General features: G+C 47.8%; 2 protein-coding genes across 3 annotated transcripts in view; one reads left to right on the top strand and one right to left on the bottom strand.

Annotated features, from left to right (window-relative positions):
- Positions 1 to 2775, top strand: part of ATP6V1C2 (ATPase H+ transporting V1 subunit C2) — a 65904-nt gene extending 63129 nt beyond the window's left edge. For both annotated transcript variants that reach the window (XM_004696033.2, XM_004696034.2), the window contains 2 exons: positions 2122 to 2254; positions 2509 to 2775. In XM_004696033.2, coding sequence (XP_004696090.1) covers positions 2122 to 2254; positions 2509 to 2598 — 223 coding nt within the window. In that variant the 3' untranslated portion in view covers positions 2599 to 2775. The remainder of the gene's footprint in view (positions 1 to 2121; positions 2255 to 2508) is intronic.
- Positions 2776 to 3222: 447 nt separating this feature from the next.
- The window catches only part of PDIA6 (protein disulfide isomerase family A member 6), a 29158-nt gene continuing 9969 nt past the window's right edge, over positions 3223 to 22411 (bottom strand). Inside the window, exons 5-13 of the mRNA XM_030884582.2 lie at positions 21658 to 21752; positions 18809 to 18939; positions 18177 to 18291; positions 17493 to 17633; positions 12983 to 13067; positions 12815 to 12887; positions 12162 to 12320; positions 4082 to 4178; positions 3223 to 3654 (exon numbers count right to left, since the gene is read on the bottom strand). Coding sequence (XP_030740442.1) covers positions 3586 to 3654; positions 4082 to 4178; positions 12162 to 12320; positions 12815 to 12887; positions 12983 to 13067; positions 17493 to 17633; positions 18177 to 18291; positions 18809 to 18939; positions 21658 to 21752 — 965 coding nt within the window. The 3' untranslated portion in view covers positions 3223 to 3585. The remainder of the gene's footprint in view (positions 3655 to 4081; positions 4179 to 12161; positions 12321 to 12814; positions 12888 to 12982; positions 13068 to 17492; positions 17634 to 18176; positions 18292 to 18808; positions 18940 to 21657; positions 21753 to 22411) is intronic.

Below are 22411 nucleotides of genomic sequence, written 5' to 3'. Positions count from 1 at the left end.
AGAAACGATGTACAAATGCGCTTTACACAATTGATGTGTGTATGGATTGGGATAACAGTTGTATGAGCCCCTAATAAAATGTTAAAAAAGGAAAAAAAAACAAAAAACAATTCACTGTGGACAGAGTTCCTCCTGAGCCCACTCTTCATAGATGCGCACAGCCAATGGGTATATTTTGTGGGCTCTTCCGATCCTTCAAATGGGATCGCTTATGCCTAATGTTAGGCCTTGTCCTCGTTCCACGTGCTGTTGCCTCACCAGCGACGTGGGCCTTCTGGGTGGCTTTTTCACACCCCGCCACACGACAGACACAGAGTCTTCTAAGAAAACTGGCGCTGACCCAGCAAGTCTGTTCGAGCCAAAAGGCGAGTGAAGGGGAGTGGAAGTCACCCATTTCTTTCTGCTTCTCACGGCCTACGGTCTTTTTCTCTCTAGATACTCACAGAACATACATCAAGTGGACCATTTCCACATACCTCACGCACATCTGCGTCCTCTCCAGGACACTGCTGCTCTGCCTTGCTTGTCTTAGAGTCCTCTGTGTTCCTACCTGGGGCCTCACCCCTACCTGCCCCCCAGCCCAGAGCTGGACAAAGAATAGATGCTAAATGTTGACTGAACGAAGGTCATTAGTGTGAAGCAGATTCGAGCCCCAGCTGAGGAGAGCTAGTCCCTCCTCATAGATGAAGCAGTGTTTAAATTAGCTGAGAAAATGGGAATAGCCCGGGTGAGTGGTGGGGCCGGGATGAGTTTGCTGCTGCTTCCAGGTGAAGCCTGCCAGGTAGCAGGAAAACTAGGTTCTGGTCGCTGGCAGTCTTGGTGGAAGAGAAACACCAGGGAGCCATCAGTGGTGAGGTGAGCTCCCCCAGGGAGCCAGAGAGGGACCCCTCCACCAATGGAGCAAGTGTAGGAGAAAATATGCCACGGAGAAGTCAGAGGGAGAAAGGTGGCATCAAGGGTCAGAGGTGGCCAGGTTGGGAATTTCAGTGTCCCTTGGATTTGCATATCAGGGGGCCATTGGTGACCTGTGTCAGATGCGCTTCGGTGTCGTGGTGGTGGGAGCAGAACACGAGATGACCCTGGTGTAGAGACAGGGCATCTTCTAGAGCAGCGGTTCTCAACCTGTGGGTTGCGACCCTTTTGGGGGTCGAACGACCCTTTCACAGAGGCCCTGCTACATGCCGGCTTCCCTGGGTCGATCCCAGATGGCTAAAGAAAGGTGCTCAGCCGGGCCCCTCCTCTCCCACATCGGCCCAATTGCTGGTTGGCAGGAAGGCTTAGCTGGGAGCCGGTACCGGTGGTCTGCAATTCTGTTCTGCTCACTTTACCCTGCTTGCCCAGCATGTTCAGACATGATTTAGGAAGGTCTGAGCTCTGTGATACAGAAGGGCCCTCGCACCTGTGGTTACAGATGGTCAGTCTTTCAGTGGATACACTGCACCATTAGCAGCCTGAAATGAGGGCCAGGCAGGGGCTTACGGGGAGATAAACCCTTGGTGGGACACCAGATCCTGCCACCTGTACCATTTACACAGCAAGCCCATCTGAACAGACCAGGGTACTCCTCACATACCTGGTGAGGGCATGAAGAAACAAACAGGAGTATGGAACATCCAACTAGTTGCAATGTACGGAACAACAAAAGAGCTCGCCAATCACAAGTGCATGTTAATTCAGTGAACACCGTATTTTAACCCTTCCAACAGTTTATCAGCCATACAGCCAAGCACGTTTAAAATCTCTTCCTTCCATCCAAAAATTGAAGGAACTCCCGTCTTGATAACTTTAAAACATTTTTTTCCTATCATCCTTGGGTGGAGCAAACAGCTAAGTTTTAGAGAAAGGCTTTTGGCACTAAGCGCTCGGTCCATCTGGCATGAGTTTTCATGCCCACTCCCAGTCAGGGCCACGGTGCTGGCTCTGCAGACAAGAATGACTGTTGCCGCCAGCGGGCTTGCTCTCCAGGGTGTTTCTACCCAGAAAGGTCTAGTGGTCTCCCCTCTGCCCCAGACATCTTGCTCAACTGAATTTTACTTTGGTTGAAGTTTCTCACTAATAGAATTGACTGTCTTTGCCCATCCTTGTATCTGAAGTGACTTATTTACATCTCTGTCTGAGAAGGTATGGACTACCGGTCAATTTCCAGGCTGTGCTCCTACAGCCTCATAAGAAGTCGTCCACCAAACGCTTACGAGAAGTGCTGAACTCCACCTTCAAACACTTGGATCAAGTGGCGGCTGCGAGCATCCTGGATGTAGGTTTGCAAGTGTGCGAAGGTATTTCTGTGATCAACACCCACTCACCGTGTGGGGGATTAGTGTTCACTAATAATTGATGTTGTGACGAACATTTGCTTCGCCAAGTCAACGCAGAACCGCGGAAGGCAGGAGGTGGGTGGTACTGAGCAGTGGGAGGACAAGACAGAAACTAGGGTCAACGGTCAAATGACTACGCGTCCAGGGCAGTGTAATTCACCCGGCTAACGCAGTGCCCTATGTCCATTCCTAGGCATCTGTGGAGATCCCCGGCTTACAGTTTAACCACCAAGACTACTTTCCGTATGTGTACTTCCACATTGACCTCAGCCTCCTCGACTGACCGTCGGCCGCTGCCACCTCTAGGGGGAATACTAAGATGCTGTGTCTTAAGAGAATCATCATCAGACTGTCCTGTGTAATTTAGATTTCCAGAGAAATGGCTCACACAGTTAGGTACAGATGTATTTATTATTACGTTTTGTAAATTACAATAAAGAAATGTTCTCAGTCCTTTGAATTGTCTCCTCACATAATTCTAGCACAATTCAGTGTTTTCTGTTGGAACTTTGAAACGTCTTTGGTTTTATATCAACGTGGACTACCTGTACATTGGGTCACCTGCTGCCATCTCTCACATGTTAAGGAAAATTCAGTGAGGGCTTAGCAAGAACCAGAAAAGCCATGAGACATTATTCCCAGGTCACAGTCACTAGTGTTCCCCCCAAAATACAAACTATCGGGAATGAAATGCAATTCTCAGGTGTCTTCCAGAAACGGCTGACATTTCGAACACGTGTCCCAGTGATGGCACTTCTGTCCCAAGGGTCTTTTACTCCCTTTATGAAAGTTTACAAGGAAGAATGACATCAGGGACACATCATACTACGCCTACGGCTTTACTGGTTAAACTTTAGACACCAGATGTATGATATGGACACTCAATTTCATAAATTTATCAGCATCGTCCAAAATATTGTTTTATTCTTTAATGGAAAAAGCCATTAATATTCAAACGAGGGAATCACATTAAAAAACACATAGGAAACAGCCTCAAAGAACATTCAAGCAGCAGGTAGGGATGGAAACGCTTCAAGAAGCCAGCAGTTTTCTTCCAAATATTACTTGGCAGGATACAATCCAATTCACCGGCTACAACTCATAGAATTTTTCAGTGTTTTCTTGAGATGCAAAAGTTCACTGCTGCAGAGGTCTCAGATGGCCGAGCAACCGCTGCGCCCCTGGGCCATCCATCTGACCCCATAAGAAGGTGTCCTCCCTGCCGGACAGTCCTGCTCCCCAGAAAAGGGAGCCCGGCCTCCCGCTGTGCTCACAGCTCGTCCCTGCCCAGGTCGTCCAGCTCCACGTCGCTCAGGTCGACGTCGTCTTCCACAGGAAGCTGCGGGCGAGCAGAGGGCCAGTGTGAGTGAGGGCAGTGGACGGCGGCCCAGGGGCTCTACCAGCACCACGCGCTCCCTTCAACACCGAGAGCCGTTCCCAGGAGCCTCTACCAAAGCCTCTCGGGAATCTCCTTGGGCAAATGCATGGGTCCACGCTGAATGCTTACTTGAGAGGTGACAGAAACTAAGCACTTGGAAGGCTGTCGGAGTATTTCCCATGACACAGCGGAAGGAGCAAAGGGTCTTGAGATTGCTAATCAAGGCCTATGAGGTTATGCTAATAGCCTGGCATGCTAAGCTCTAAATTTAATAGAAAGGAATTGATTTATAAATAGCAACAATTGTACATTAAAATAAAAATTTAAATCCATAGGGATTTCGAAAGGAAAAATGGATTCCAAAACAAACCTTGGGCACTTGACTCACCTCACCATCCTTGCCATCCCAAGGTTCCGTGGTGCTAATTTTAGGGAAAACCCCGCCACCTACAGGTGCCGTAGATCCGCGTCCGAAAGAAAGCTCCCTGAGGAAAACAGTGGCCAGAACAAGACTGTCAGCTTGCAGTCAATGCAGGGGAGTAAGCAACTCTCACACGAATGATCTCCCCGCAATGTGCACTCCGAGTATTTCTCTTACACTGTCACACAGGGGAACGACCTTCTCAGTAATTCATAGGTCCCATAAAGCCAGTCACTCTCAGTGTGTGTAAAACGAGTCTACCTGGCAGGCTGACATGCATACCAAGTTCACAGCTGTCAACACTGATGGAGAAGCAGGGATAACCAGTACCGACGACGTATTTGATTCGCAAACCCCAGATGAAGGTGAGCGCCAGAGGCTTCCCGAAAGACACCTTCATCTTAAAACTGCGGTCCTTTCAGTTTTCAGTAAGTAGCAAGCATTTGGCGCTTTAAGGAGTACGGACGTAAGCGAACCCAGCAGTCTGAGGCTAGGCCTCCTGCACATACGTGTGTTCAAACAGGTCTGTGAACAGTGCAAGGCTACAAACAGGCTCTCTCGGTGGTAGCTGTTGTAGTCTCCTTAAGGTGCCCTCCCCAAAAAGGGTGGGGGTAGCCAACTTCCTTCCGAGGGGAAACCAGGTCAGCTCAAAGCGAAGGTAGTCATGGCAAGTGAATTTTAAGTCCCCAAAGCAGTCTTGACATTTTCTTCAAGGAGACAGAATGGAGCCATGTGGGTGAGAAAAGGGCGGGCAGCTGAGTCGAGGGATGTCCCTGTGATGCCGACCCACCCGCTCCTTTTCCCAGGGGACGCAGTGGCTACGAGACTTCCCCCAGGAATCTTCCAGCCTGGTCTGGCTCTTTCCGATTCCTGTTCTCAAAACCCAAGGAACACAATTTGAATTCCTTGAGGATATCAAAACAGCTATTGACCTGGCGTAAATCAGAGAATACTGAATTCTCAGGGGAATTGTTAGAGCCGGAAGCACTGTCTTCAGAAGTGTCTAGACCTACTATGTGGAAAATGTGTCAAGAAATGATAGCTTCACGTTTCGACATGTTTACTCTAAGAAGGTATGATTTGGTAGTAGCAGCATGTTTATCATTCCCCTGTACACCGAGCAGTGGCATGTTCTCGACAGGAGAACATTTCACCAGAAACATTTAGGGACGAACACGAGGGTGTGACCAGAGATTTCTTTAAAAGGAGAGTCCCAATATGCTTTGGTGAAGGATAATCTAAATATTGCTGGGGGGAGGAGGGGACCTCGAAAACCCAGTGTATTTAACTTGCCTGTCATGTATGTGATATCGTTATTTCTGCACGTCATTAGGTGCACTCAGCGGAGGGGAACGCCGCCGCCCGGTCTTGGCACGTGCTCACAATTGTGCTGCACTTGAACCACTGTTGCAGCCGCCACGTCAACCCATCCAGTCAAGGTCTCCCTCATCCCCGCTGCCCTCTACCAATCTGTCCTTTTCCAGCTGCTGTGTCTGCTGACGCCACGTCCAGAGTAGGAGACAAGCCTCGCCACCTTTGTTTCTAGGAGCGCTCTGTCTGTACTTCTTCCGAGGCAGACTCATTTGTTCCTTGAGCGGTCCACGGTACTTTCAATATTCTTCACTAGCACCATGATCTTCCTTATTCAGTGTCCATAATGCACATGCACATACGTAACATCCTTGCTTTTCGACATTTTAACAAGGTCCAGTGCCGATTTCCCCAATGCGACCATACACCGTTTGATGCCCTGACTCCCACCATACTGTTTCCATAAGCAATGAGTATAGATCAAGTTCATCATGTTACCTATTGGTCTAGCTGAGTTGTAATCCATGCTGAAGGCTACAATCCTATCTTCATCAGCTCAAGCGCTTCACGTCTTCTTCACCTCCAGCAAGAGAGGTTGTCATCTGCGTACTGTAAGCGCTGTTGAAAGCCCCATGGAGCTTCCTTTGTACCCATTTTTCCCACTAGGTGGGTAACTCTTAGTGCACCCAGTGGCGTTGCCTGGGAAGGTTCTCTATGGTCAAAGCGAATTTTGTCATGAAAGCAGTTTTGTTCAAACCTAGTATTTTTGTGATGGCTGACTTAAGAGAACAGCGAGTGGTTTTGGAATTCTGTTTCCTGCTGGGAAAAATGCCACAGAAACTGTTGTGATGTTGAACTCAGCTTACAAGGACAGCACTAAGGGAAAAACTCAAGTGTATGAGTGGTTTTCTCATTTCAACAAAGATGAAATGTCGATTGATGGCAAACCTCGTTCTGGACGTCCCTCAACTTCCCACACTGACGAAAATTTGGACAAATTTGGTGCACTTGTGCTCGAAGACCAATGATGGACCATTGAAGAGATGGGCACGTTATCAGGGAGCTCGGTGTAGCTAATTTTAACAAGATTTGGGAATAAGAAGGGTCACTGTAAAACGTGTGCTTCAGAGTCTGACTGAGCAGGAACACGAGCGTCATCAAGTGGAAACATGCCGTGCTTTGAAAGAACAACTCCAAAGCAACCCAGACCTTTTTCTCCAAAGTCCCAACTGGTGAGGAGACGCGGTGCGATTCTTATGACCCTGAAAGCAAGCATCAATCAAGCCAGTGGTCATCTCGCCCTAAAAAAGCTCGTCAAGTGAAATAAAAAAAAAAAATCAAGACGATGCTCAATTTTATTTATTTTTTTAATGTGAGGGGGATAGTGTATTTAAAGTTTGATCCACCAGGTCAGACTGTTAATCAAACTTTCTATTTAGAGATTTTGAAAAGATTACTTAACAGTGTGTGTAGCAACAAAGGCCTGATTTGTGGCACCAGGACAATGCACCTGCTCACACAGCCATCTCAGTGAGGCAGTTTTTGGCAAAAAACAGCAAGCCTCTTCTTTCCCCATGCGCCTTACTCACCTGCCCTCGCTCTGTGCGACTTCTTTTTGTTTCTGAGGATGAAGACGGACATGAAAGGGCAGTGATTTGACAGTGATTTAGAAGAGGTAGGGAAAAAAGAGAGAAGTATTGTCAGCCATCCAAACAGATGAGTTTGAAAAATATTTCCAAGAATGGAATTGCAGATTTGAGAAGTGTACTAAATGTAATGCAGAGTACTTTGAAGGGGATAAGGTTGTTTTATAAAATAATTTTAATATATTGCTCTGGGGAAAATATTTGTTTTGGGGTGGGGGGACCCCCTGATAAGCCTTCCTCCAATTCTGGTTCTGCATTCTTCTTCAGTACCACTGGTCCTTACTCTTAAAATGGTTGAATGCCATTGGCTACTTCTTTTGGGTACAGTGACTGTGCATTATTCCCTTCATCCTTTGACGCTTCCTTCATGGTTAGGTTGCACCTGAGTCTTCAATAATGCAACGTAAGGCTCGAGGTTCTTCCTTTGTTCTTTCGGTTTAAGATACGCTGAGAGCGCTCTTTTTGGTTTTTAACTCTACATCTTTACATATTTCATTATATTTTGCTGTTTTCTAAAACTGTCTTGAAATTTTCTGTTCAACTCATTGACTTCATCATTTCCTCCACATGCCTTAGCTACTATGAGATTATGAGTAAGTTTCAGAGTCTCTTCTGAAGACATCACTTTGACCTTTTCTTTCTCTCCTGTCCTTTTAAATGACCTTTTAACCTTCCTCGTGTATGGCTTTATTGAAGTCATCCGCAGCTCATCAGAGTTTCTGTTGTTAGTGGTCAATGTGTCAAATCTGTTCTTAAATCCAGGTGGGATAGATGCAAGGTGATATTCTGGCTCTCGTGGTCTCTTTTTAATTTTCTTCAGTTTCAACCTTAACTTATATATGAGCAATTAACTGATGATCTGGTCTAGTCGGCCCCTGGTCTGGTTTTACCTGCTGATATCCCAGTGCTGAGAATTTACCCATTCGTCCATGAAATATTTACCATTTACTATTTGCCAGGCACTATAGTAAAGAGTCCTGGTTCAAGTAAGCGTGGACTGATAACTCCAAGGTCAGTGGTTCCATCCCACCAGTTGGCTAGAGGAAGACAACGCTGTCTGTTCCTTTGAAGATTTAGTCTGGGAAGCCTGAGACAGAGTTGCCATGTGTTAGAGTACAGTCTCGGAAAGCCTAAGTACAGTTGTTATTGACTCCATGGCAGTGGGTGTGGTTTTGCTTGATTCTTACTAAGAGATAAAGCTCGGTGTCAAACAGGGCCATGGTGTGTGGAGTTTCTCAGAGAAGCACATATATGAGGGCATGCTTGGCTACAAGGGCACACGGTGTGGTAGTTACACGATCTGGTGTCAATTTGGGACTCAGAGTGAGGATTCAGAGTGAAGGGGTGGAGCCTAATCTGTCAATCAGGTCATAGCCAATGGGGCCTCTGTGTGTGCATGGGCTTCCCCCGAGAATCCTGGGAACACCTGTATTACCTCCTTGGAGGTGGGAGGCACTTCTCTTACTCGGCTCTCTCCATGAGACATCCCTGAGAAGCCACATGGAGACCCCTGCCAGCACTGAGATGCTTACAGCACCACCAGACCCAAAGACTTTCTACTCAATGGCCTGTGATCTTCCTGCACTCGGCATCATTGCATGTGTTTCGTGAGTCAGAAGACGACTTTATAGATTGGAATCAAGCATATGAGCTAATGTCAGACTTAGGGAATTGATCTGGATTGGGTTGGCTGTTTTCCCAATATTCAATTACTGTTGCATGTAAAACTCTGTCTTATACATACATACATACATGTGTTTATGGGTTTGTTTCTCTGGTCTATGCACACATGGGATGGAATGGGGGGGGGGCGAGAGCAGGCCAGTGGTGGCGAGGGAAGGCTGTGGGTGCGGTGTAGCAGAGAGTAGGGTGCACAGAGTAAGAGCCTCAAGCGACAAAGGGGCGTCTAGACAAGTTTATGTCTCAACTCTGCAGACACAATCTTCTTCCCTCCCGGCACTGCTGATTCAGCATCAGCAATCATCAGGAGTCACTGAACCGGTTTACCTCAGTTCCATCGAAAAGACCTTTGGGGTGAATCGGAGCAGGAACATTATGGTCAAGACCCTCTCAGAAACCTGAGCCCCCTCTCAGAACAACAAGGTGGTATGTACATTGCCCAGCAATCAAACCTGCTGACTCAACGATGGCATGTGTGCTGCGTCCAGTCCTGGCAGTAATGCTACATCACACCTTATTAGCTCCTGAAAAGGCTCACTGCGCCTCTTCCAAGCCTCCGTAATGTTTCCTGTTCCAGTTAGCATTTTGGATTACCCACGTGGCAAACAATCAGGTCTGTTTGCTTCACTTCATCAGTCATGACTGAACTAGGATGAACTAGCGTGAAGCCCTGGTCTGTGTCCCAGGCACCCAGGTCTTGTGTCTTGTGGTCACAAAGCCACTGATTTGCAAAGCAAGAAATCCCAGGCTTATCAGCTGTCCTTCACCACAACACAAAGCATGACACACTGACACATCTGTGCTCCAGAGCGCCGACCCCCCGCTTTCCTAGGGTCACGACATCCCAGGGTTACTAGCCAGAGAGGAAGCCTGCAGTAGAGACTACAGAAACATCAGCTTCTAGCTTTGTGCCTGACAAAGGCAAATCCAAGATTACTGAATGAGATTTATTTATCTGTACTTAAAATTCTAAATGTTTAGACATTATAAACAACGGTAACTCTAGGACGATTATAAGCTTATGCAATTCCCCACACTTCTTTATAAAAACCACAGCGTTAAGCACATTAACCTACTGATTATTTTTCCCTTCCAGCTTTAGTTGCTATTTTTACTAAATCATTTTTTGGGGGGGCACTTTGAGAACTAAAGCAGACTCGCTATAAAAACCAGACAAATGACTGTTAGAGAGGAAGCTAACAATCACCTAGTTTATTTTAGGTGCAACAGCAGTGTTGTGTTTATGTTCTAAAGTTACCTTTTAGAGAAAGATACGTAATAAGTTATTCACAGATGAAATGGTCTTTACTTTGAAAGGTTGTACTTCATGACCACCGTGGAACATCTCATGACCCAGGTGGATATGGGGGACATTATGCTGAGCGATATTAGCCCCACAAACCAGGGCACACATGACGAGTCCACTGTTATTATCAAGCAAAGCTAAGCGCAAGGGACCCTGTGCAAAGGCAGGCTTTGCTGGGCCCGGGGCGGGAGGAGGAGGAGGTCAGCTCTGCCAGGGACGGCAGCAGCCGATGGAGGGAGGTGCAGGGCAGACTGCCAGGAGGGCTGGTGGACGGGTTGTTCCCGGCGTAACAATGGTGACTGTAATGGATAATGGTCGCATTCTCAAGTAACGAGTTCAAGGGTCTTTTATGACGTTTCTGCTGTTGTTGATATTTGAAATTCTCCATGTCAATATTTTTGAAAACCAAAGAAAAATAAAAACCTTCTTACTTTTAGGTTCCAATTTGTACAAGCTGAACAAGATCATCTAAAATTTAGACTTCGAGGTCATATTTTAAAGGACTTGAAACACTTGCTGATGAAGAGCTGACAACTTCAAGGGAATCCTGTCTTAGGCAAGGTTCTCCAGAGAAGGCAACACAATGAAGCTTATATCTGGAAGGATTTCCAAAGGATGTGTACTCTTCTATGTATACACTCCCCGCCCCCTTGCATCGTTAATGGATCAGGTACACCTTACAATCCATTTGCTCCTAGAACCCGCGCTAACGTGAAGGCTTTTGCTCTGTTCCAGTACTCCAAACCAAGCACACTCACTGCCATCTAGTCGATGCCAACTCACAGCCACCCTAAGGGCAGGGCAGAGCTGCCCCTGTGGGATTCTGGACCATAGCTCTTCGCGGGAGTAGACAGCTTGCAGACAGGCCGGTGGTTTAGTGCTCTGGACCCTGCGGATCACAGCCCAATCCGTGACCACGGTGCTGCTGGGGCTCCTTGTGCCACCACCACACTAAGCTGTTTGCCCGGACGGACGACTGCTGTCAGTCCTCCACGCGGTCCCAAAGGAGGTGCTGTTATTGGTTCCTCGACAATCAGGCGACTGAGGCACAGAGCAGCTTTGTAACTTGCCCAAAGCCAAGCAGCTATCCTCTCAGCCAGTCTGCCATGCCTTCTGTTTGGCTCAAGGTCAGTTTGGATCTGCAGCAGCTTCGTCCATGCCAACTTCTTGCGCACGTGTAGGATGGCCCAGAACAAGGCTGTCATCTCTACAAAAGCAGACTGCTGCAGCCTCCTCCGCGGGGCTGGGAGTGTGAACCACCAACTGTCAGTGAGTAGCCAGGTACTCAGCCACGGCGCCACCAGCTCCTTAAGGATCAGCTACCCATTTGGCAAAACTGAGATGTGACCCTTGAGTGTCTCACTCCAGGGGCCAAGAGTACTGTCCCCAAGCCTCTGGGGACGTAAAATGTTATGGCTGGAGGAAGCTGCATACAGACTTTCCAAAACATCTTAATACTCATCACTCTTCGTCAATGCTCTGCACGCCCTTGTGTGCTTGATCACTTTCATAAAGAGTTGACCAACGGACAAGGAAGAAAGGTGAACGAAAACCCACAACTCGTTAGGCTCGGTGCTTTGTACATCTAAAAGGCACCAGCGGTTTCTAGAAGGAGTCAAATCAATATAAGGCCCTTATAGAGACCTCTATAAAGAGGTTTTTGAATTAAGAACTTAACATGTTGGCAGACCATCATTGGAGTCATTTAAGTAAACATACCATTTTCATATAACTACATCTCACAGTCATGTGCCCAGAAATTGCTTAAAGGCATGTGTGCAGAGCATGGCAAGGAAGAAAGGTCCAGGCAGGGCTGGCACTGGTGGGCAAGAACTTTACAGCACCCGCCTCTGTAGCAGGGCCCTTGCCAGGCACACAGCGAGCATCCCGAGGGTAGGGAAGTACGAACATCACCTCCACTGGAAAGCGGACAAAGCAATGAAAGATGACCTAAACGCTGTAATGTGAAATGACTGCATCCCGTTTGTGGCCCAGTCTACAGCAATCTCGTTTTAAATTAAAAAGTGCAACAGAACCAAGCAGGCCAAAGAAAACCATCCCCACCCAAGAAAAGGAAAGAAAAATGAACAACTCAAGAAATTACCTGAGAAATTCATTGATGCCCTGCTCGCTGAAAGACCCTTTCAGAAGAGCAAACTTCATCTTGCGTGCGTTGATGGCTGCCATTGCCGGATAGCCAAAGCCCCCAATTCCCAAGGCGTTCTCAAGCTCACCCTGGGCACCAGCTTCTGCCCACAGCCACCTAAGAAAACACAGTGGGTTTTTCAGGACAAAGGTCCCTTTGGAACATTAGAATCTAGTGGGCTGTGATTACAGAAAAAAGATTACACTTCAAATGTTTTGTAGGAGGAAATGGGTATATAAGTAAATCAGGAATAAATGATGCGTTTTAAAAAAATGGCTCCTTATGTGTTTTTAAGGAACTAATGGTTCCTACCCTTTGGTCGCCTAATCCCTAAAGTAAACCTGCCGGGTGCTAAGCTAACAGGAGTTCAGACTCTCTCGAGAAGCCTCCACAACAAATGGGTCTGTTTTCAGTTGTATGCGATTCAAAAACCTGGCTGGTTAGTTAAAAACATGTTCCTCCAGCTTTCTTCAAGCATCTCCTCTAAGACTCCAGACTTACTAAAGCCTCTGAGGCGAGAGAGCAATTCTACAGCCTCCCTAAAATCCATCTGCTGGGTGTTACGTGAACTCAACTGTGACACTGAGGTCTAAAAAAGTCTAACAGCTTACCCCCACATTTTCTTTTTGTATTTCTCTGCCAACTTCAGAAGAACGTCCAAATAAGAATTTCTGCCAGAAGCCCCTAATTTAAAAGACCAAAAAAAAAAGACGGTAAGAATAAAGCAGTCCGTAAAATCATTTAGCACGTTCTAAGAACAGGACGGCCGCTCATCTTACCAGTGTCGAGAATATGGGGCAGCACGGCCACCACGCAGAGCTGGTGATCCTCACACGTCTTCTTGGCAACGTCCTCGCTGGTGATCTGGGGACGCAGAGACAAGCACGGCTGTAAGTGCTGAGGGAGGACGGGACCAGACCCGAGCAAAACCGGACAGCCTCGACAGAGACGGTCATGTGGTGTTGAAAATGATCATGACGACGTAAACATCAAATCACGGTTAGTTTCACAAAAACAACACTCCGTCTTTGACCTGAAGACGTCTTTCTAAGACATCTACTGGGGAGTGGGGAGACATTCGCAGACGCTGTGCACTGACTTCCTCTATGGAGCCTGTCGCTTTCCTGGTCCTTGGAAACCAGGTGGAGTATCTCCCTAAGCTTAGGCGTTGCTACTTCTGTCCGAGTCCTTTGAAGGAGCAATGCGGTGTGTTCAGAGGCCCCTGGGCTGACAGTGACCAGGGTGAAGGTCCTTGGGCACTGACTGCCCTCCCTAGGCTTGGTTTAAAAAAAAAAAAAAAAAAAAAGAGCTGCTGCCCAAGACCTGTGCTGGCAGAGCAGCAGAGCCCACGTGGGGGCAGAGTCCTGCTCCCCGGACAATGAGCTGGGCCTGTTTGGGGCCGAAGCCGACTGCAGGGGTGCTGGCGCACTGAGAGCTGAGCAAGGGGCAGCACGGCTTGGAGATGGACGGCAGTCAGTCAGGGCCTGCCTGACACAGCAGCCAGTTGGCCGGCAGAGAAGCAGCACTGCTGCCATTGGAGGAGGTTGGTGGCCGCGCACAAACCAGTTAGGAGAGCTCACGCGCCCCGAGATCTGCCCGCGCCAGGAGCTGTCCTGCAGGAAGCCAAGATGTGCTCCCCACTTTGGGCACCCTTGGAGGCCTTACCTAGGTCCTTCTAGACCAGTGGTTCTCAACCTTCCTCATGCCACGACCCTTTAATGCAGTTCCTCATGTTCTGGTGACCCCCCCAACCAGAAAATTATTTTTGTTGCTACTTCATCACCGTAATTTTGCTACTGTTATGAATTGGGTGACCCAGTGAAAGGGTCATTCGACCCCCAAAGGGGTCAAAACCCACAGGTTGAGAATGCTGTTCTAGACACTCAATCTCAAAATGTTCTCATTACTTCCAAATGGATCCTGAGCCCGAGTGTTGCCTGCAACTTCCTGAAGTGTGGATCCAGAAGCAGTTGTGTGAACAGAACAAGGGTGTACTGCACGGTTTAAAGTCAGGAAAGGTGTGTGTCAGTCCTCAATCTGTACACTGAGCAAATAATCCGGTAGGGAAGAGTATCTGAAGCACGTGGCATCAGGATTGAAGGGTGGCTTAACAACCTGTGACGTGCAGATGACACAACCCTGCTTGCTGAAAGCCAGGACTTGAAACGCTTGCTGATGAAGATCAAGGACCGCAGCCTTCAGTGTGGATGCCAACTCAATGGACAGACCAGAATCCTCACCAAGGGACCAACAGGCAACATCACGATAAACGGAGAAAAGAGTGAAGTTGTCAAGGATTTCATCGTGCTTAGATCCACAATCAATGCTCATGGCAGTAGCAGTCAAGAGAGCAAACAATTGATTGTCCTGGACAAATCTGCGGCAAGAGACCCCTTTAAAGTGTTGAAAGGCAAGGATGTCACTTTGAGGACTAAGGTGCACCTGACCGGAGCCAAGGTATTTTCCATTGCCTCGTGTGTGTGTGTGTGTGTAAGTTGTACACCAAATAAGGGAGACTGAAGAGGAATTGATGTACTTGAACTGTGGTGTGCTGAAGAACACTGAAAGGACCATACAGTGATAAAAGAACAAACAAATCTTCTTGAAGAAATACAGCCGGACGTTCCTTCAAAATGAGGACGGTGAGACTTGGTCATGTTGCCCAGAGACCAGTCCCTGAGAACACATCATGCTTGGTAATGTGGAGGTCCAGCAAAACGGAAGCCCCCTCACCCTCGGATTGACAGAGTGGATTGGAAACTGGGCTCAAACATCAGACCAGGTGAGGCTCAGGCCGGCGATGTTCCACTCTGCTGCACAGCTGCTCCCCACATACAGGACATCACTGTGAGTGCGGCCACTGTAACCGACCATGGTGCCCAACAACCAGACCAGCGACACAGCTGACTGTCCCTTGCAGGAACCGGGTCTGGGTGGATCCTCGCTCTGGGCCTTCATGAATCGGTACAGTTCCGTTTGCTCACTTAGAGGATCTACACAGAACCCTGAAACCGGGGGCTGGCGCTCCTCTTCTCAGGGCTCGGCCACTCACTCTTGTCATGCACTCGAGAAAATTACTTCAGCAAGCGCTCTGTGCCTCAGTTTCTCGAAGGGATGAAAGTGGCATCTACAGTTTTCCACGTAAATAAGTAAACTATAGAAGCAACAAAAACGAGATGTGTCTACACTTAACAAGCACGTTATTTTGAGGACGGCACGTGGAGAGAATGACTAGACACTCTGTTTTTATGAGGACGGCACACAAGAGTCCTGGTAGCACAGTGGGTTAAGCACTCAGCTGCTCAACACAGGCCAATCATCACAATCCACCACTTACTCAGGAGCAGACAGACGAGGCCGTCTTGCCCCCTGCAGCTTCGTTTCAAACACCTGTGCAGCGGTTCGACTCTGGGCGGTGCCGAAGAGGACTCGCTCAGGTCAAGAGCCGCACGGAAGGTTGCAGAGGGTGGTCTGGGAACGAAGCAGATCAACACCCGGACTCAGAGCACCACACGGGAAAACACGCCTGGCGTCTCCAGAGCGGCCAGACGGGAATACTGAAGGAGCAGAGGACACAGCACCCAACAACGCAGGGCGCACAAGACGGCGCAGGGAAACACGTGCGGTGTGCCCAAAGACCCGGTTACTACCGAACCCCTTCAGACGGAGCGCCTGAGCAAGAGCCGAGGACGCGGACGCAAGACGTCCAGGCTGTACTTATGCACTGTCCAAAGAATGGAAGTATGTCAACAAACAAATGCAACTCAGTCTACCTGGCCAACTGACTGAGACATCAATACTGTGCCCATTGCAAAGAATGGTGGCAAAAAAATGAGGAAGTGATCAAACAGTATCTTTACCATCACTTGCAAGTACCATATATACTCGAGTATAAGCCAAGTTTCCCAGCACATTTTTAATGTGGTTTTTGTAGTCAAATTAGGTGCCTCAAGCTGATATTTGGGTCGGCTTATACTCGAGTGTATACAGTAAGTAATACAGATTACAAACAAGATAATAGATGAAAGAAACCAAACCAAACCAGCGGCAGCAGCTTTATCATAGGGAGCATCAGAAGTACAAGCGGGGCTCAGGGGAGAGCTGGGCACTGCGAGTGTCAGACAGCTGGCCCTTGGTAGAATGCAGGAATAGCAGAAAGACATTGAACCCATGTCCTGTTCATGATGCAAAGGAATGAACTGTGTTTCCACAACAAACAATAGGACTTGCAGAGCTTCCTTGTGCTCCTGTGGAGCCTGCACCCAGGCTGAGGCAGCTGTTCAGAAAGAGCAAGACCTTGTGTGGCTTGCCATCGAGAAAGGCATGTGGCAGGGCTGTGTCCTTTCACCACCCTGTTCTGTCTGTGTGCCGAGCAGATGCCCCGAGCAGCTGACGACCTGCGGAGTACAGGGCATCAGGGTTGGAGGCTCATGCAGCAACAGCCTGCCATATGCAGACGACACAGCCCTGCTTGCTGAAAGCAAAGAAGACTGGAGGCCCTAACAGATAAGGATGAAAGACCAGACCCTTTAGTGTAGATTGTAATTCAATGTAAGGAAAAAACCCCACAAAGACGCAAAATCAGACCAGGAAGCAACATCATGAGAAACAGAGAAAATACTGAAGTTGTCAAGGCTTTAGCCTTATATGAATCCACAATCACACTGGAAGCAGCAGTCAAGGAATCAACCACACATCACATTAAGCAAACGTGCTGAGAAAGGTCTGTTCAAAACACATCAAAAAAGCAAAGGAGCCTGTCATCTTGGGGACTAAAGTGTGCCTGACCCACGTCATGGTATTTTCAACCGCTTCACATATGCATGTAAAACCTGGAAATGAATTGAAAAAACACAACAGTCTAACTGATGCGTTTCAGTTATGGTATTGATAAAGACTATTGAAAAGTACCACTGGCATCAGAACGAACAAATCTCTTGGGAGAAAGAAAGCCAGGAACAGAAATGCTCCTGAGAAGATGGAGTGTCTCTCACGTACTTTGGACACCGTGTCAGGACAGCAGACCCCATGAGGTCAGGGGAAAGAGGAGACCCCCAGGCAAGGAGGAGACCGACACGGGCCACACCATGGGCTCCAGCACAGCCAGGACTGTGCAGACGGCACAGGAGGAGGCAAGGGGTCGCCTGTGCTGAACCGACTGACGTCACCCAGAACGGCCGGCTCGCTTTCACTCCCAGGGCAGTGATCTCGGCGCTGCCAGCCAGGACCAGAGCAGTCCCTCACCCCGTCCCAGCCCACAACCAGGTCAGGAGAGCTTTCCTGCTTTACCTCAAGCAGCTCAGGAGGCGGGGCGTTATCAGAAAACAAATCTAAGGCTCGAGAAACGATGTTGGATTTTGTGCGACCGCCATCATAATCCACAGGAGACTCGCCTTTCTGAAAAATTTTGATTGTAGGGAATCCCCTGATCTGTTGAAATAAATAAAAGATGTTACCATTTAATACAATAAAATATTGTTCCTCAGTCCACCTTCTGGGCAACTTCACACAACCTTCGCAGTTTGCATCAATGCCAAAGGGTAACACCAAGAGGCAGTGTCAAGTAAGGAGCCTTTGTGAGGCTGAGGTTGAACCAAATCTGATCCAAGCCCGAGGTCTACAGCGCATACAATCTACCTGTTCTGGAACAAATGGACGGATTTGGTGACAGCCCTATAGAAATTCAGTAAAAGCTGGGGCCAGCTGGACTCCATGACACATACAGTGGAAGTAGTGAATTCAAAACAAAACACAGTCCTCAGTTCCAGACGTCATAGCGCTGACAACAGTGCCTTCAGCTGAACCCTACTGCCCGAGGTATCGAATGCACGAACAGAAACTCCCTGCCTCACAGGGAGGCCTGAAATGCCAAGCACTGCTTCACTGACTGCACAGGGGGGTGTTACTGACCTGATGTCACCTTAGAAAGATACTGCACTTTTACAAAGAAACAAGTCTTATACAGATACTCACCGCGTACCGGTTGGCTAGCATCTGATTAGCTGTAGCATCTACAGCTGCTAGTTTCACTTTGCCTTTTGTTTGCTCTTTGACTTCCGATGCGGCGGCAGCCCATTCAGGCTCCAGGCTATAGAAAGAATGTGAATGTTAAACGTGCATTTCGACTCATAGCTCACATTCTTCAGCTCGTTTGTACGGTTTCTGTCAAATCCAGATTACATCATACCCGCAACGCGTGTCGCATGTGGCCTTACAGACTTCCGATGCTCCCCTTCACACCCAATCTCCCCACATCTGGACAACACTCACTCCCTTGCTAATTTTTTTCACGTACGGCATAAGTACTCTACACACTAGTGCCAAGGTTTAACTTAAGAGCCAGTTTTTCAGGGAGAGACCTTAGGACAGTGGTTTTCAACCTTCCTAATGCCACGACCCTTTCATACAGTTCCTCCGTGGTGGTGACCCCCAACCATAACATTATTTTCATTGAGACTTCATCATTGTCATTTTGCTACTGTCATGAATCAGGCGACCCCTGTGAAAGGGTCATTCGACCCCCAGGTTGAGAACCAGGGTTGTCTGTTATCCAAGTGAACATAGTGCCGGGACCTGCAAGATGACCGGGCTGTGACGGCACTTACTTTTTACAGTGTCCACACCACGGAGCGTAGAACTCAACCATCCAGACGTCGTCACTATCAAGGACGCTCTTATCGAACGTGTCGTCTGTCAGCTCAATCACGTCTTTCTTACTGGAACTTTCACTCCTGCCCTGTCACGGAAGTACACGAGAACCCTCCATCGCAACGCGGCCCAGACAAAACAGCGGTATCCCACTTACACAGGAGCGCAACCAGAAAGCATGGATCATTTCTACACCTTAAAGAAGTTTTGGAAGTTTCTTCAAGTAAAAACCTGAGGACATTTCTTATGTTTGCATGCTACACAGTCTAAAACTTCCATCAAGACCAATACATACAATGCAGCATAGATCTGTACCTGAATTCTAACAACTGCTACTTTTAAAAAAAATACGTTTACTAGGGGCTCTTACATCTCTTATCATAATCCATACATTCATCCAGTGTGTTAAGCACATTTGCACATATGCCACCATCATCTTCAAAGCATTCCTTTCCCACTTTAGCCCCTGAAATCAGCTCCCCATTTCTTTTCCCTCCCTCCCTCCCCCCACTCTCCCTCAAAACCCTTGATAAATTATAGATTATTATTTCCAAATCTCACATCATCCTTGGTCGCCCCTCACCTACTTTCCGTTATTCATTCCCCTGAAAGGGGGTTATAGATTGATCCTTGTGATCGATTCGCCCTTTCTACCCCCACCCTCCCCTAATCCTCCTGGTATCTCTACTCTTATTGTTAGTCCTGAGGGGTTTATCTGTCCTCGATCCCCTGTGCTTCCAGCTCTTATCTGTAGCAGTGCATGCTCTGGTCTAATCCGATTTGTAAGGTACAATTTAGGTCATGATAGTGGGGGGAAGGAAGCACCTAAGAGCTAGAGGAAAGTTGTGTTTCGTCGGTGCTCTACTGCACCCTGACTAGCACCTCTTCCCTGTGACCCCTCTGTGAGGGGGTGTCCAATTGTCTACAGAGGGGCATTGGGTCTCCACTCCATGTTCCCTCCCACCCCCAAATTCAACTTGGGTATGGTTTTGTTCTAGGTTTTAGATGCCTGGTACCTAATCCCAACACCTCATGATCACACAGGCTGGTGTGCTTCTTCCATGTGGGCTTTGTTGCTTCTGAGCTAGATGGCCGCTTGTTTATCTTCAGGCCTTTAAGACCTTTTGATAGCTGGGTACCATCAGCTTTCTTCACCACTTTTGCTTATGCATCCATTTTGTCAGTGGCTTTCTTTTTGTTGTTATTTTGTTTTTGGTTTTTGTTATTTTAATTGCGTATCCCTCCCCCACCCTCCAGAACCACTGGTCCATTCTTTTCATCTCTGAATTATTTATCCCGCCTATCTTATCTAGATAGACATGCAGATACATTAGTAAGTGCAAAAACCAGGCAAAGCCAAACAAAACAATAAAGGAAGTCAAGACCACCAATAACAACAAATTAACAATAACAAAAAGAAAGCCACTGACAAAAATGGAAAAGCCTATAAACAGTTCAAGGTGTTTGTTGGTCTTTACATGTGTTTTCCAGTCGAGTCTGATGGGGTGCCACACTGTCTCCCAAGTCTATTTTTGGTATTCCCCTGGGGGTTTCATCACTCTGCTCTCCCTGCTGCTCGCCCCCAGCATGATGGAGCCAGACCATGCACAATTCCTGCACTGTGTCTCCAGTGCTGTCCTCCAGAGCCCCACGGTTCGGTGAGGGATGCCATGTGCTGTGGTGGGGCCAGCCCTAAGCCCTCCCCATGGGTTGTCTGCTCCGAGCAGGAACATGGTCCTCAGGGCTGGGTGAACCAGGATGTCCTCTCCTCCCTCTCCATCCTTTTTCCTTTCTCCCGTGTGCACTAATCCAACGTGTCCCTCTCCCCAAGCAGTAGCCCCAGTACTGTCCCCTGAAGTACATTCTTCGGAGGGTTAGAGGGGGGTCTCCACATAGTTGGGATTGGGGCCGTCCCCGAAGACCTCTCTATTGGGTTCCTGATCACCTGCTACTTTTAAGAGAAAACATAATGTAGCATAATGAACTACCTCTATAAAACTATTTCACATCCAAAAACTGTGACTGCTTTATCCCAGGGTGTTATACCTAATGGCAATTACTGTCTTTTCATAAATAAAGGCCCTAAAGTTCAAGAAAGATAAAAATAACATTTAATCCCTCCCTTCTCACCCCAACCCCAAAGAATTTCCTCCAGTACTGAATCTAAAAAGCAGACAGTGTTATGTTGTTTTCTGCTGCCTGGGCGAAAACCACGGGGATATTTAAAGACAGACAACTGTGCTCATTAAATGCCTAAATGTTGGATGAGTTCTAGATCTACAGAAAGAAGCTAGATCTATATAAAGAGCGACGATCTCACACACACACACACACACACACAGAAAAAATGTAAGGACTTTCACAATTTATGGTTAAGCAATACATTTCCTACAAAAGCATCTAAAATACTTAGTCGTGGGACCCTAATTTCTTTTATTGTCCTGTTTTTCCCTGCTCAATGTATGTGGAATTTTCTATGGATTTAGAGCCAATTATCAGATACAGATAAGCCAAAAAATTACCCAAATTTCAAAATTTCATCTCTGTTTGGCCTGATTCTAGGTCCATAACTTCAGAGTCCAAATACTTCTATTGGACTTAGGAAACCTATTTGGGGGCTTGGTTCCTGGCCTGTAGTTATAACAAACTATCCCGGACCGATCAGCTCTGGCAGTGCCGACTCAGATGCCCTCTGGGGTCCATTTTAACAGAAAGCACACCAATGTAAAGGATTAAGAAATGAAACCGATCACCCACCGGGGCCCACACTGACTTCCAAAGTGTCCCAGGAGACAATCAGCCTTACTTGTTTCCCACCGCCCCTTCCCCCGAGGCGGTCCTTGGTGAGCTGTCTCGCGGCACTGAGCGCGGCATCCACGATGGCTTCCGCAGTCCTGCCACCTACAGGAGACAGGGGCTGTCAGGTGCTGGTGACGGTGGGAGGCCCGAGTCCTCATCCCTCCCGTCTGCACACACACCTGACATTCACATCTGCAGGCCCACACCTGTACAGTTATGCCAACTTCTCCTATGTTCAGCACCTCTGACTCACAACGCCTGTGTTTAAGCTATAGCACACTTGCTCCCCAAATGCACTTCACACTTGGAAACAAATTCTTCTTCAGATGTTATTTTTGTGAACTGGTAAATACCACCAACTAATGAGGAAAATGAGTCCCAGAGCACACATGGAGTCACTGCAGACCTTCGGATCAAGGGAGTGGCATAGTGGTTCAAGTATTTTAGAAAGACCAAAGGCTACAGTATTGTGTGGCTTTGAGGCTAAAAAAAAAAAGATGTGAATTTCAATAGGAGGAAGACTTTAGAGGGACAGATGGTCCAGGTGAGTCACTAAAGATGCTAGCAACGTTGCATTGTGTCTGTCATTCTGGGAAGCTGGGCAGGAGGCTGTGTGGCAGCGGCTCTGCAGGCTGAGCCGCCATCCTCCGAAGCTCAGTGAGACGGCAGGACTGGCAGCAGGTTGCTCTTCACCACACTTCTACAGCACGGTGTTCAGTCTCGATCCTGGAAGATTCACCACACTTCTACAGCACGGTGTT

The sequence above is a fragment of the Echinops telfairi genome, unplaced genomic scaffold, assembly GCF_000313985.2.
Source record: "Echinops telfairi isolate 266 unplaced genomic scaffold, ASM31398v2 ScPeMD7_9;HRSCAF=40, whole genome shotgun sequence".
NCBI lineage: Eukaryota > Metazoa > Chordata > Mammalia > Afrosoricida > Tenrecidae > Echinops > Echinops telfairi.
The sequence above is the reverse complement of the archived record's forward strand: the minus strand, read 5'-3'. Positions and strand labels throughout refer to the sequence as shown.